Raw genomic sequence first — 13835 nt, 5'->3', positions numbered from 1 at the left:
GGAAGAGCTCGGCAGGCGCCTGGGGCGGGCGACAGGCGACAGCTGCAGGCAGTTACCTGTTTCCCGCGGCTCCTGCGGCTGCGCCAACCCAGCCTCTCTTGGGCGCCGGCGCGTCGCCGTGGAAACCGCGCGATGCCCCCTGGGATGACCGGACTCGCAGGCGGAGCGGGGAAACGCATGCGCACTCGGGGCCGCCCACGCAGCGGCTGCGGCGGCAGCGGGGGCGGGGCTGGCGTTGCGCGGCGTTGCGCGGCGTTGCGCGCCGGGCGGCCGCTGGGCGCGTCTTCTCCCAGCAGAGGAGTTAGCGGGGACTCGCTGGAGCAGCGTCCTCCGTTCCAGCGCGGCGCCCGGGCCCTGCGTCCGCGCCTAACGGCGCGAGGGGCCAGGCGCTCGTGCTCGCGCTCGGGCCTCTGCCGCTTGCCGCCGGGTCTCGGGACCTGGGCTCAGCGCGCGGCTCCGCGAGGCAGACGCCTGCGCCCTGCGGAGGCGGTGACCCGGCGCGTGTCCTTGTCAGCTTCCTCTCACTCGGATGGGTGTCTCTGATCGCGACACCACGCGTTTCGGTGTAGAGAATTCAGGACGGACAGACGAGGACAAGGAGAAACTCAGCCCACCCGGGTGGTGGGATTACTGTTGGTTTTTAACTCCTGCCCATTTAATCGTACTCACTTCCTCGTCAGTAGAAGGATAGATTTTTTTAAGAAAGTCGTCCTTATTTATTGATTTCCGGAAAGGAGCACCGACCTGGCCGGATCCGAGCTCACATTCCTCCCGCGCCCCCCGCTCGCCCGCTTGTCTTCAGGCGGCTCTGCCAGGGTTGCCCGCTGGCCCGAGCTCCTGGGCTCCAGCGACCCCCTTGCCTCAGCCTCCCCAGTAGCTGGGACTGCAGGCACGGGCCTCCGCGTTCAGGACCGGGGCCCGTTTTGAACGTGATGTTCATCCTGTAGATACTGACTTGGAGGAACTTGAGACGTACGAAAGTTCCTTCTGTGATACATGTTGCATGTGTTTACTCCAGGTTGTCAAGTAACTTTGTTACAATGTATTTTGGTATTTAGGTAGCCAAGTACATCACATTTCCCCTTTAGAATTCTTGCATTTGGTATTTATGCGGAAGGAGCTGTGGCTATTCCTTTTCACATAGGCTGTTTAATTCCACTTGGGTAGGCTTGGGCTGGGACAAAGCTTATCTCCACATCACCATCCCTTTCTCAGTCCACTGTTAAGGGTGCCTCCCCCCACACCCTACCCCTATTCGAGAAGCTTAGGTGGTGAGTTATCTGTAGATGATGGTGGTGGTAGTTTTGATGGTAGTGGTGAGCTGGGCAGCATCTCCAGGTGGACAGATGAGTCACTGTAAGGAGACAAAGAAAATAGTAGGAATTGCTATAGTTGTGTAGTTAACTTTGCATGTTGAAGCCAAAAGTTAAGTTTTGGTAGAGTTACCTCAAAGATTGCTTGTGGTGGAAATCAACCTGGGCAGTATTACAGGGACTGGGTGTCCTTTCTGATCACAGGCACCCACCTGAGGGTTGGGGGAGCAGGCCTCAGTGCCTCCGGACTGTGGAAGGGGCAGGTGCAAGAAGTCAGGGAGGACCCTGCCCACTCCAGAATCCAGTATCTCCTCCTCCATAATGAGCAGCAGGGGCTTTGGAAAGGAGGGCTAATATCCCCCTTCTGCCTCCTGAAAGACTTTGTCCCTAATGCCCTTGATCTTGATTTTGAAACTCATTGGAAGAGCTTGGGTGACTAACATGAGTTTCTTCACTAGCTTTTGTATTTTTCTGATTTTTAACAAAATCCAAATCATTTACATAAATAAGATGGGGTAGAAGCTGTAGTAAACAAATTATTGATTGTTTTCCCCCAAAGTCTTTTTTTTTATTGTAAACAAATGGGATACATGTTGTTTCTCTGTTTGTACATGGAGTAAAGGCATACCATTTGTGTAATCATAAATTTACATAGGATAATGTTGTTTGATTCATTCTGTTATTTTTTTTCCTTCCCCCCCACCCCTCCCACCCCTCTTTTCCCTCTATACAGTCCTTCCTTCCTCCATTCTTGCCCCCCTCCTTAACACTAACCCTAAATAATCCAGTCAACAAATGGGCTAAGGAAATGAACAGGCACTTCACAGAAGAAGATGTACAACCAATCAACAAACATATGAAAAAATGTTCAACATCTCTAGTAATAAGAGAAATGCAAATCAAAACTACCCCCAAAGTCTTTAACGCAGCGAAGGTAATGTGCTGGTGGCAGCCATTGTACTGACCAGCCAGCCTCTGGGATGTCAGAAAACCTTACAAGGCCAAACAGGTGGTGAAGGGAGAAAGCTGGAAAGGAGCCATTCACAGAGGAATTGCTATTGTGTTACAATTTACTGAGTTTTTGAAAAAATCTTCCAAAAAAATCTTAAAATAGGAAAGCTGCTCTTTATTTAAAGGCCCTTGTGGCTTTTCTAACCCTTCTGTTTGTTGGCCAAAAGCTGGGTGAGGCCAACCTCCTCCTGGACTGAGACGGTGTTTTCTGAGCTTTTCTGGTGGCTCCAAAGAGCTCCTCCCTTGCTCCTGTTCCCCCTGCTCCCTTGTTCCCAGGGCCCCACCTCCCTTGTCCCTAGGCATCTCTCCACGGGTCTCTGATTGGTGTACCGCACAGCCTGGCCTTTTAGGGACTGTTGTCGGGCATTTAAAGTGATAAGGGAAAGGGTCCAGTGGCTGCTTTTATCAACCAATCAAATATTTTCTTGACAGATCCCAAAATATTCCTGGGCCAATGGAGGGGGAAGCCCGAGATGCCTCTCTGCTCCTCTGAGAGCAGAGCCTCCGGCAGGGGGCGGGGGGGGGGGGCCGCGGGGAGCCCTGGGCAGCTGCCCGCTGGACCTGGCACTTGCTCCTCCTTGTCACTGTCAGGATTTGTCTAGCGACGCGTTCCCTGACAGGGGTGTGTTGGAGGAGTCCTCTTTCTGACTATCGAAATGGTTATCAAAGTGTTCGTCGCCACCTCTTCCGGGTCCATAGCGGTAGGTGTCTGGTGGGATCCGTGGGGCATGCTTCTTTCCCCACCGTTTTCTGGATAAATCGGGTTTGGAATTAGAAGGAGCTGGTATGGACAAGTGTTGGCCTTAAATCCTTTTCAGCGTGTGAGTCGACTGCACTCTGCATTGAGGGCCATTGGCTTTCCGTGTTTTTGTAGTGTTGAAAATAGCGTGTAAAGTGTGTGATCCAGACAGGTGTGCGTGGATTCCAGGAAGGCGAGTGTTGGATGCTAGAGTTTATGACGCGATCTATGTGCATTGCCATTGCATAGATTATAGACTCACGAGCTTTTATTTTTATTTTTTTGGAGTGTTTCTGCTATTAAGTCTGCAGGATTTAGACTAACTTAAAGCTAGAAATAAATGACACTTTGTACAACTCTATTTGGAGCATATGATGAACCAGATTGCTAAAAAGACTCCTGAGCCTAATTACTTGTGTGTGTGTGATGTAACCACACAGAAAGTGTGAAGTCAGTGTAATATAATTATTTGAGGAAAATGATGTCACAGTGACAAGAGCAAACATCTCTGAGGCCACAGTTTAAAATGCTCCAGGAATTCCAGTGGCCCACATATAGGAAGTAGGAGCCAACCTCCCTCACATTGCTTGGTCTGATGACCGGGAGCCCAGGCACCTGCCTCCCACGTGCCTCTGTTCTCGGGCTGTCGACCTGCCTTAAGAAATACGAGATACCTTTCTCCTTGAGAATGATTCAGGCTTTGCAGGCTTGAATCTGCCGTGCCTGTCTGGGATTGACTTTCTACCAGCATTTTAGCAGAGATTCAGAAGGCCAGGAGAAGAACTCGTTCTGCAGTGCCCAGAGTCAGCGCCTGGAGGGGGGCCGTCTCCTTTTACATCTTGTTCCCCGGGGAGCTCCGGTTGCAGCTCGGATTTCTGGAGTCACAGCCCCACTTCCAACCCTGAAAGTTCCCAGGGGTTTCAGAGAGGGTGAAAAGAAAGCAAGAGAAAAGAGCCTGCTAGCTCCAGGAGATCACAGCTGCTCAGCAGTTGCTTTAGTGATCTCTGGAATGGGTTGACAGAAAAAGGAACAAAGATTCCAAATGGAAAATTCTGAATGTCAGTCTTTCTCGCTGATGACTGGAAACTTTCAGTTGATATGTAGAGTATCTTTTTGTTTGTTTTGGGATGCTGGGGATGGAAGCCAGGGCCTCACACATGCTAGGCAAGTGCTCCACCACTGAGCTGCCTCCCAGTCCATGAGTGCACTTTTGGATTATTTTGATAAAACATACTATTTGAGGAAAATGGCATCAGGGGCCTTAAATGTTCAAGGCAGAAAACTTTTACTACTATTGCCATCTTCTGTATATTTTGTAGTCTTGGTGTGTGTGACCCTTTGTATTCTTTGGAAGAGAAGGGGTAAATTTATGGATTTCTTTTATTTTCTAGTTTTTTTTTTTTTTTTTTTTTTTTGTTTTTTTTTTGTGGTACTGGGAATTGAACCCAGGAGCGCTTAACCACTGAGCCACATCCCCAGCCTGTTTTACATTTTATTTAGAGCCAGGGTCTCACTGAGTTGTTTAGCAAGTGACTTTTGATGAGGCTGGCTTTGAACTCACAATCCTCCTGCCTCAGCCTCCTGAACCACTGAGTGTGTGTCATCACACCTGTCTCCAGCCCTTTTTATTTTATTTTGAAACAGGGTCTTGCCAAATTGCCCAGGTGAACTTGCCATCCTCCTGCCTCAGCCTCCTGAGCCTATGGGATTACAGGCATGCACTACCATGCCTACCTAAATGTATGAATTTCTTAGTTTTATTTGATGTCCCACATTCATCAAACTTGGGATCATGATTTAGTGAGCCTTGGAGGACCCGGAGGAGTGCCACTCATTCCAGGATCTTGGACAAGCCAAGTTGGTTCTGGTCCCCAGCAAATGTTTCAGTGCCACTTGCAACTGTGACCTTGGGAAAGGCATTTAACCTTGCGGAGCCTCGACTTCCTTGTCTGTGAAATGAGGATAAGAATAGTGCCCACCTCATGGCGTCGTCACGAGGGCGTCTGAAATAGGATGCTCAGTGCAGGGCCTGGTGTCAGGTGCCCCATCCATGCTCAGAAAGTACCGTGATTACTGGTTAATGTTCCCCTTACTAACCACTGTTAGTTTTTATTAGTTGCTGCCATGATTTTTATGATGATTGGTTCATTGTAGTTAATAAAATTAGCATTACAGCTGTTGTAATTATCATTTATGACAATTATTCGTCAACATATCCTGAAGAGGGAGAACTTGCTACCCCAGCGCAGGTGCTGCTGAATTTTCGTGGATCGGGAATTTCCCCCAACAGCGGCTTGGCAGGAAGACCCCGGGAGCAGCCCCTGTGCTGGGCGCTCTGCAAAGCCTTTCCTCGCTTCTTCAGCACAATGGATTCTCGCTTCACACCTCATCAGTCAGGGCGTTCTGACTTCTGTTGGATGAGTGAAGTAAATGAAGAAGGAAAAACACACTGTAATCTCTTCAAGGAATTGAATACCCCGGACTGTGTGTTAGCGCTCTATTTAAGGAACTGTGATACATTTTATCACATTCTGGAGGGGGTTTGGGTTAAGGACCATGGGGAAGCAGAAGGCAGGTGTCTTCTTATAGGACTCTCTTCTCTGGCAGAAGGCCTTGGCCACAGTGGGCATGGGGACAAAAGGAGAGAGGACAGTCTCTGCTGTTTCCAAGATGCACAGCCCCTGGAACTTTAAGGTCTTCAAGGGCAACCCCGGTGGGGACTCCTGGAGTTCTTCGACTGCATCTTGGTTGATAGTGTGAATTTGGTGGAGACACATGACTCTTGAATGACATGGATTTGAGTGTAAATCTTGGAACATTCATCAATCATCAGACCCTCAGTGTTACACCTGCCTGGCCTGGAATAATGGGTGCTGGGTGCCCAGCAGGACGGGTTCTCAAATCACGACACGTGTGCTTTCCCACGTGTCCTTGCTCAGGTCCCCACAGTGGCACTCCTCGAGGATCTTCCTCACCCCATTTTTCAGGTGAGGAAATTACAACCTGAGTTCTTGCTCCGATAGCCACTTTCTGGTCTGGATGGAAACGCAAGCTGTTTGTGACTCAAACCCAGCGGGCTTTTTACTAGAGGACAGTGACCTCACTGGAAAGCTCCTAACTGTACAAGACAATAGGCAGGAGGCGCCAAGTGGGTGGCAGAAAGAGGTGCCGCAGTCAGATTGCTCCAGTACATTAGGGTGACTTGTGGCAAAGCCTTCAGGAGGGAGAACAAACTTCTTAGGAGTACACATGACACAGCAGGGACACAGCGCTCTCGGCCTCTGCTCGAGGCTCCAAGTAATGACGCAGGCCCCAGGTATGCGCAGGTCCTGCAGAGCTGCTCCCTGGGACAGATGGTGCAGCCTGTGGAACCAGCACTGGCCCATGGCACTCTGAAGGGTAGGGAGAGTGGTGGAGAGAGAGAATGGGTCCATGGCAGCAGCTCTTGGGCAGCTGTGCTCACAGCCCCAACAGTGAGCCCCCTGGGGCCATGGCAGGGAGGGCCCTCTGAGGGCTGATGCTGTGCCTCTGCGGTCAGCTCAGGAGGCTGCAGGAGAAGGGCCACCCTTTGGGAAGCCTGGAGGGTCTCCTCCATCAGGAACTTTGAGGAGAGAGGGACCCCCCCACCAGAGGTAGGGCATTGGGGGGCAGCATAGGGGACAGTGCCAGCCAGGTGGGCTCATGTGTTCCCCTTTCCCCTTGTCCTTCCTCTGAGCTTGTGCTGGACCCTTCTCCATAGGTGCTCAGCCCAGGCACAAGTCAGGTGCTCCTCCTGTTATCCTTGTGAGCTGGTTTAAATGGTGTCTGGGGAGCCTGGGGCCAAACAGGTTCAAGTTTCTTCTTGATTTGCAGGGAGTGGGTATGGGGGACTGAGAAATGGCACTTAACACAGAGCCTGGCATCTGCCCATCACATAACTTACCTGGAGGCCCTCCCTGGTCCTGCAGTGAGCAGGTGAGCAGTAAGCATGGTCGCGCCTTCCAGCTACTCCACTCCTTTGCCTTTCTTGGAGAAGTGGAAGCCAGGACTTTTGCAAATGTTTCCCTCTTCAGGAATCGTGTGGTAAAATATAATGGAGATGATGTTGGCGAAGGGGTCTGCATAGAGTCAAGGAGACTGCCTCTGCATGTTTAATTAAGAGCAAACTTGCCTCAAGTGAAGACAGCTCTACTTTTTGAAACAGCAAAATGTATCTCTGAAAATATCTAAGGAACATTTATAAAATGGCACAATTATGGACTGGTTGGAAAGGATATATGGAGAATATGATCAGTTAAAATAATGATTTAATCCCACAACCTGTCATCAGGTCTGATGGGCTTTTGAAATATCCAAAAATCCAGCTGTGAAGCTGTGGAAATTGAAGTGGTGCCCTTGCGGAGGAGAAGGTCAGGGTCACTGCAGCCCAGCGGTGGGGGGCGGGCAGCGCCCTCTCTGTTTTTATGGGGGACACCCAGGAGTCACCAGGCTTCTTATGCAGACAGTTTAAAGGGAATTCCTTTATTTAACACCTTTCTGTAAAATTTTTTCCATGCTTGTCCCAAAATGAAATGCATCTTGGCTCAAGTCTTACTGCCTATGGAAATTGTACTGTAGCTAATAGCAGCCTTTAATTTATCAATGTAATGCTTTTAGTCCAAATATCTTTATTATATTGATGGTACAGATGTTAATGAAAAATTAAATGCATAATTACTATTCATATATGTAATTTATGACAATTCAAATATAATTTGTATATGTTTACTTTCTGATAATACAAACAAATTAAAAAATTTTGACTATTAATCTGTATATTACTGTATGTAAAATCAAATGACCATCCCAAACAAATTTCATGTACAAATTATTTTATGATATTTTGTATAATTTGTTTTGGTGGTGATTTGATTCCAGGGCTTAAACATTGATATTTGTCTTACTTTTTTATTAAGTAAGGAATACGTTATCCATGAGTCATTGATAGTCGTTCATTTTTGGCAAGAAGAAATAAAATGGGTGTTTTTTTCCTTTTTTCTTTTCTGGGGGGCTTGGGGTATAGAGTGCTTTAAGAGAGGATGTGGACTTAGCCAAAAGAGGGTTTGCATTTAGACATTAGGCCTCATTTGCATCATTTATTCTGAATCCTGGGTCTGGTCCTGCTGATAAACAGGTCACATGAAGGTGATGAGGGGCCCTTGTGCCCTATAAAACAGTTTTAGTGACTCGTTTTCATTCTGAGACACTAGTCTATTCAGAAGACTTTTACAAAAATTCAGATATTATGGGGCTGGGGATATAGCTCAGCTCATAGAGCGCCTGCCTGTCAAGTACAAGACCTTCGCTTCAATCACTGGCCCTGCAAAAAAAAAAAAATTCAGATATTAGCAGATATTAGATATTTTTGTGTCCAAGAAAATTCTTATTAAATGTTAATATTCCTTTGTAAAGTGGCCATATTTATGCCTCTGTGAAATCCTGAGTATGTTCTGCGTCTATAGTGTACAAATTAGTTCTGTACTGTTTTTCTCCCAAATGAGCAGTTTAAGAATCTTTTCACCAGAAGGGCTTGGCACAATGTCTTGTGCAGAGCAGAGAGTGGTGAGTAACTGTTGACTGACTGCACTTGTGGAGATTTATGCCTGGGGTCCTAAAAAAGGGGGACTACAGAGTCTTCTGCAGCGTTTCACAGAGCTCATACTGTGCAGGGTATTGCACATTTCAGGGAGTGAATCCTCTGATTGAAGATAGAAAGTAGTCGTGACTTCTTACGGGGAAGGAGCTCTAATCTTTAAAGACAGTCACATTGACAAGAAATCACTGTGGGGACACGCAGTGGTTCCACGTGTGCCACAGGCAGAGAAGAGTGCGCCCCTAGGGCGTGGCGGGCACTGCTTCCTGGGAGTCAGTGGGACGGAGGAATCTGTGGGACAAAAGCTTTATTCTGCTGCGCCGCCTTTTTATGTCCTGGGAGAAACACTCGCCAGCTTTTTCCGTCCTGCCTTCTGCCCTCCCGTCATCTCCATGCGGGCTTTTTGATTTCCGGTGTTATTTCTAAAGTTCCTTCCAGTTCAGTGTGACTCATACTCCTGTTTCCCTGACTTCGAACGAAATGCATGTTAGTGTAGGAATGCATGTTTTGTATTTCATAGTAAATTACCTTTTTCCATTTTCTTTTTCCTCTTTTCCTATTCAGCTCTCCTTCTAGCTAAGTTCTGTTTACATTTTTGGCTATTTCAAGCTTTGAGTTATCAGAATTTTCAAATACTGCAAATGAGAGATGCGAGCACACCTCTGTTCCAGTTAGGTTGATTAGACAATAATTTAAACACTGACGCTATTAAAACCTCAACATTTAAATAGCCACCATGGATCCTTTTTAATGCAGAACTGTGATTTTTGGTATTTCTCATTTTAATACTTTACAAAATTATTGGTGTTGTATGGGTAGTTAGAGAAAGGATTTGTTTTATGTAAATGTCAACAAAATGTTTTTCAAAAACAATCTGAAAATATTTTTCACTACTCTGGAACAGATTAGGAAGAAACAGCAAGAAGTGGTGGGCTTTTTGGAGGCGAATAAAATCGACTTCAAGGAGTTGGATATAGCTGGAGACGAAGACAACAGGCGGTGGATGAGAGAGAATGTTCCTGGGGAGAAAAAACCTCAGAATGGGATTCCTCTGCCCCCACAGATCTTCAACGAAGAGCAGTATTGTGGGGTGAGTATTTGGATTTGTGGGAAATCTTTCTGTGTGTGTGTTTATCAGAAATCGTTCAAAGCAGATGAATTTTGAGACAGCATTTGAAATCATTCCCAGTGGTCAGTTCATCCTCTATTTCTACCATCCAGTACCTGGATTGTAGATCTGCTGTGAACAATCCATATTTGAGATTGATTTAGGAAATGGTGGAAACAATAGCATGATGATTCAGAGGCTTTTTTGGGTTATTTCAGGTTCCTTATTTAATTTTGAAGAATCAGGTTACTTGTTCAAACAAAATGTGCTTTTATTACTTTTTTATTTTTTAAGTTTACTTTTAGCTATGCATGACAGTAGAGCGTATTTGGACATGTTATACATACATGGAGTGTAACTTAGTTTAATTAGGACCCCATTCTTGTGGTTGTACATGATGTGGAGTTTCACCGGTCATGTATTCTATATGAACACAGGAAAGTGATGTCCAATTCATTCTACTAAAATGTGCATTTAGTTAGAAGGAATTGTATCTTCCTTTGCTGAGAGTGCATCCACATGGACACATGGTAAGTTTCCACTTTTATACAGATTGATTTGTGTAACTGCAGCCTTACTAAATAAAAGATAAATTTATGTGAATTTAGTTAGTTTAAAAACTGTTCAGGACATTTGATTTTAAGAGCAGTTTTATTTTATACATTTAATAGAAAACAAATTGTAATTAGAGTTTACAGATTGTGTCTAATAAATCAAATTGTTGAGAAGGAACATTTAACAAATCAAAGGACTTCAGAATATGAGGACTGGCAATCACCTTAGGTGGGCACTCAGATGAGAGACAGGTCCACCTAGTGGGGAAGCTGCTCAGTGTGCAGCTCCTGAGAGCTGAGGCGGGGCAGGATCTGAACCCCTCTTCTCCTCTTGCTGCACAGAGCTGCTGGCTCCCTGGTGTAGGTTTTCTTTATTACACTTTTCATCGAAACCACTTGTCATCAAGCAGGTGAGGGCCAATTCTGCCGCTGTCAGTTTCAGTAAGTACAGTTTTGTTGGAACACATCCACGAGAAGTCATTTACCAATCGCCCATGGCTGATTTCACACCAGGACAGATTTACGTGGCAGTGACAGGACATACAACGCACAAAGCCCAAGTGTGTATTGTCTGCTTTTTCACTGAAAAGCCTTCACACCTGACGTGAAGCACAAATTGTTTAGTTTGGGGGCTTATGTTAGTTTCCTGTGGCTGCTGTAGCGAAGTGTCACAAAGCTGGTGGTTTAAACAATAAAAATGTAGTCCCCCAAGTTCTGGAGGACAGAAGTGTGAGATCCAAATGTTTCTTCAGGTTGGCTCATTCTGCAGGTCTGAGGGACAGCCTGCCTCTGCTTCTCCCAGCTGTCCTTGTCCCTCTTTGGCTGGGGAGGTGTGGCTCCCAGCCCTGCCTGTCTTCACTGGGATTCTCCCTGAGGTCTCTGTGCCTTCACACAGCCTTCCTGTAAGGAAAACCTCAGTGGAATAGGACTCACCCTAATCCATGCCTTAATCATAACTGATCACATTTGCAAATACAAGTGCCCTGTCTGAGGTGCCAGTGGGCGTGGGGTTGTGAGGGATGCTCCTAGCCCAGTGTAGGGCTGGATGGATTTAGGTACCGGATCAGCTTCTTCACAGGCTCAGCTAGTAGTCCTGTGGCCGAGGAAGTGTTTTCAGACCAGCTTAGTGTGGTCAGTATACATTTAGGGGAACCTGTGGTCCAGTTCGGCTTCCCCGTGGATTTGACCTGGGCCTTCCCAGCTGCGGAAGAATTTCCTCCAGAGGAAGAGCCCCTCTGCTCTGCCTCCTGCCCAGCCCCTTCCTCACCTGCATTCCTAAGAATTGTTCCTTTTATTGAATAACAAAGGGATAATAGGGGCTATTTTCGTGATAATGGTGAGGAATTCAGTTTTATTTTTTCTAATGCAATTTCTTTCAATAACCGAAACATGAGCACATGCACACACTGGAAACAATATGGTTCCAAACGGTCTCCAGTGAAGACGATTCCTCTGCCCTTTCTGGTCCTGTCACTCTAGCTGCCTTCCCCTGAGCCAGGCTGGCTCCATGCCATGTCTTGACATTCTTAGCAAGTTTTGAACAAAGGGTCCCAAGTTTTCATTTTGTACTGCTTCGAGGTGACTACTGTTGGCAATTTCTTGTTTGGCTTTCCAGAAATTTCCTGTGTGTATTCAACAGTGGTTGACTGGGGGTGTGGCTCAGTGGTGGAGTGGTTGCCTAAAATGCTTAAGGCCCTGGGTTCGATTCCCAGCGCTGCAAAACAGAGAAACAAACAAAAACCCATTGTCTGTCACCTCAGAAAGGGGATATGCTACCTCCACGTTGTCTCGTTCACTTGATAACTGCGTCTTGGGGTCCCTGCAGAGTTGCATGTGCTCCTTGTTTTTATGGCTATAAGGTGCATGTCATAAAGTCGTGGGTGACCCTCTAATGGAGAACATTCACGTTGTCTTCAGCCTCACACTATTACAAACACTGCTCCCTGAGCCATCTTTGTGGGCAGACTGGGTCTAGCACAGAGGCAGGACAACTGTGCTAAGAGGTGCTGAGCTACAGGACCTGTGGCCTCACGTGTAAAAAAGGTGCTTTTATTATGCCTTGTAGCTGTACAGAGTAGTGGGTTCATCCTGACGTAACCATGCACGCACGGGTTTAGTTTGCTCCATTTCAGTCCCCAGGGCTCCCTCCTTCCCCCCGCTCCTCCTCCCTCTGTTCCTCTCTTCCATCCACTGGTCTTCTCTTCACTTATTTCATTTGCACCTCACATTTTGAAATACACTTATTGCAAATGTCCTTCTCTCATGGCTGACCGGGTTGACATCTCTGTCCCTTGAGTTTAGGGTGGCTAGTTCCCGGTGACTTTCACAACCTTGAGTGTGGCATACTTTTGGAAACAGTCTGTTAGATGAAAAATTGATTCTCACTGCTTTGATTCGATTTTTTTCTTTATGGGTGAGGTGAAACATCCCTTTGAAGCTGTTTATAAGCTATTTGTGATTTTTCTATGAGTTTCCTGTGCATATTCTTTGTCCTTTTTCTACAGATAATGTGTACTGTTTTTATGAGGTTCTTTGTATACCAAGGAAAACAGCCCCTTGACTACCATAGATATTGTAAACATTTCACCCACATTTCTTATTTGTCTTTTGACTTTTTAAAGGGGCATTTCTTATAATGCGGAACTTTTAAATGTTGCATGTAGACAAATTTATTATTTTTTTTCTGTATGGGTCCCATACTTAAAATTTCATTTAGAAAAGCTTTGTGCACTCTAAAATTATCAAAAGAAGCATTTCCTGTTTTCTTCTAATACTTTCCCAGTGAAACTAGGATTGAAAATTTTTTACTTTTGCTTCTTGAACTGTCCTTTTAGATTTTGACTGTTACAGTAGAAACAATGTTGAAGCATGTAACTTTCTGTCTATATTAACTACTGGCGTAAAAATTCTGCAGTTATTTTCTGCTATAAAAATAAAACCTCAAAGGCATCTCTTATCCTATTTTGCTGTGATCTGGCTTTTAAAAATATTTAATTGTGGAGAAGAAAAAAATTACTCCAAATGCTGACTTTCATTTTTAAGATATGTTTTCCTCTTACAATTGTGGATCTAATGAGTTTGCAAATTGTTTTGTTTATCTCTTTTGGATTCTTTTCAGTCCTGCGTTTGGGGAGGTATTAGCAGCTACTGTAATTTGAATCTGGAATGTCCTCTGAGGATCCATGTATTAAAGGCTTGTTCTCCAGGGTGGTGCTCCTGGGATGTGGTAGAAACTTTAAGAGGTGGGGCCTAATGAGAGGCCTTTAGGTCACTCTTGAAGGGGGTAGTGGGACCCTAGACCCTTCTTCCTCTCTTTGCTTCCTGGGCATGAGGTGACAGTTTTTCTGTTCCATGTTCCTGCCATGATGTCTTGCCGTGCCACAGACCCAAAGCAATGAGGTCAATTAGTCATGGACTGGAACCTCTAAAACTGTGGGCTAAAACTTTTTCTCTTTATAAGTTTGTTATTTCAGTTATATTTGTTATAGTGATGGAAAAC

General features: G+C 46.0%; 2 protein-coding genes across 7 annotated transcripts in view; one reads left to right on the top strand and one right to left on the bottom strand.

Annotated features, from left to right (window-relative positions):
• LCA5L (lebercilin LCA5 like) overlaps positions 1-264 on the bottom strand; it is a 99231-nt gene extending 98967 nt beyond the window's left edge. For both annotated transcript variants that reach the window (XM_079155841.1, XM_079155840.1), the window contains exon 1: positions 57-264. The gene's annotated coding sequence lies outside the window, so the exon portion shown is untranslated. The remainder of the gene's footprint in view (positions 1-56) is intronic.
• Positions 265-2826: 2562 nt separating this feature from the next.
• SH3BGR (SH3 domain binding glutamate rich protein) overlaps positions 2827-13835 on the top strand; it is a 57010-nt gene continuing 46001 nt past the window's right edge. Inside the window, exons 1-2 of one of the 5 annotated variants that reach the window (XM_079155878.1) lie at positions 2827-3025; positions 9579-9764. In XM_079155878.1, the coding sequence (XP_079012004.1) occupies positions 2981-3025; positions 9579-9764 (231 nt within the window). In that variant the 5' untranslated portion in view covers positions 2827-2980. The remainder of the gene's footprint in view (positions 3026-9578; positions 9765-13835) is intronic. The other 4 variants (XM_079155876.1, XM_079155879.1, XM_079155875.1 and 1 more) reach the window with 4 other exon arrangements.

The sequence above is a fragment of the Sciurus vulgaris genome, assembly GCF_902686455.1.
Source record: "Sciurus vulgaris genome assembly, chromosome: 10".
NCBI classification, from domain to species: domain Eukaryota; kingdom Metazoa; phylum Chordata; class Mammalia; order Rodentia; family Sciuridae; genus Sciurus; species Sciurus vulgaris.
This window is presented reverse-complemented; position numbering and strand designations above follow the sequence as displayed.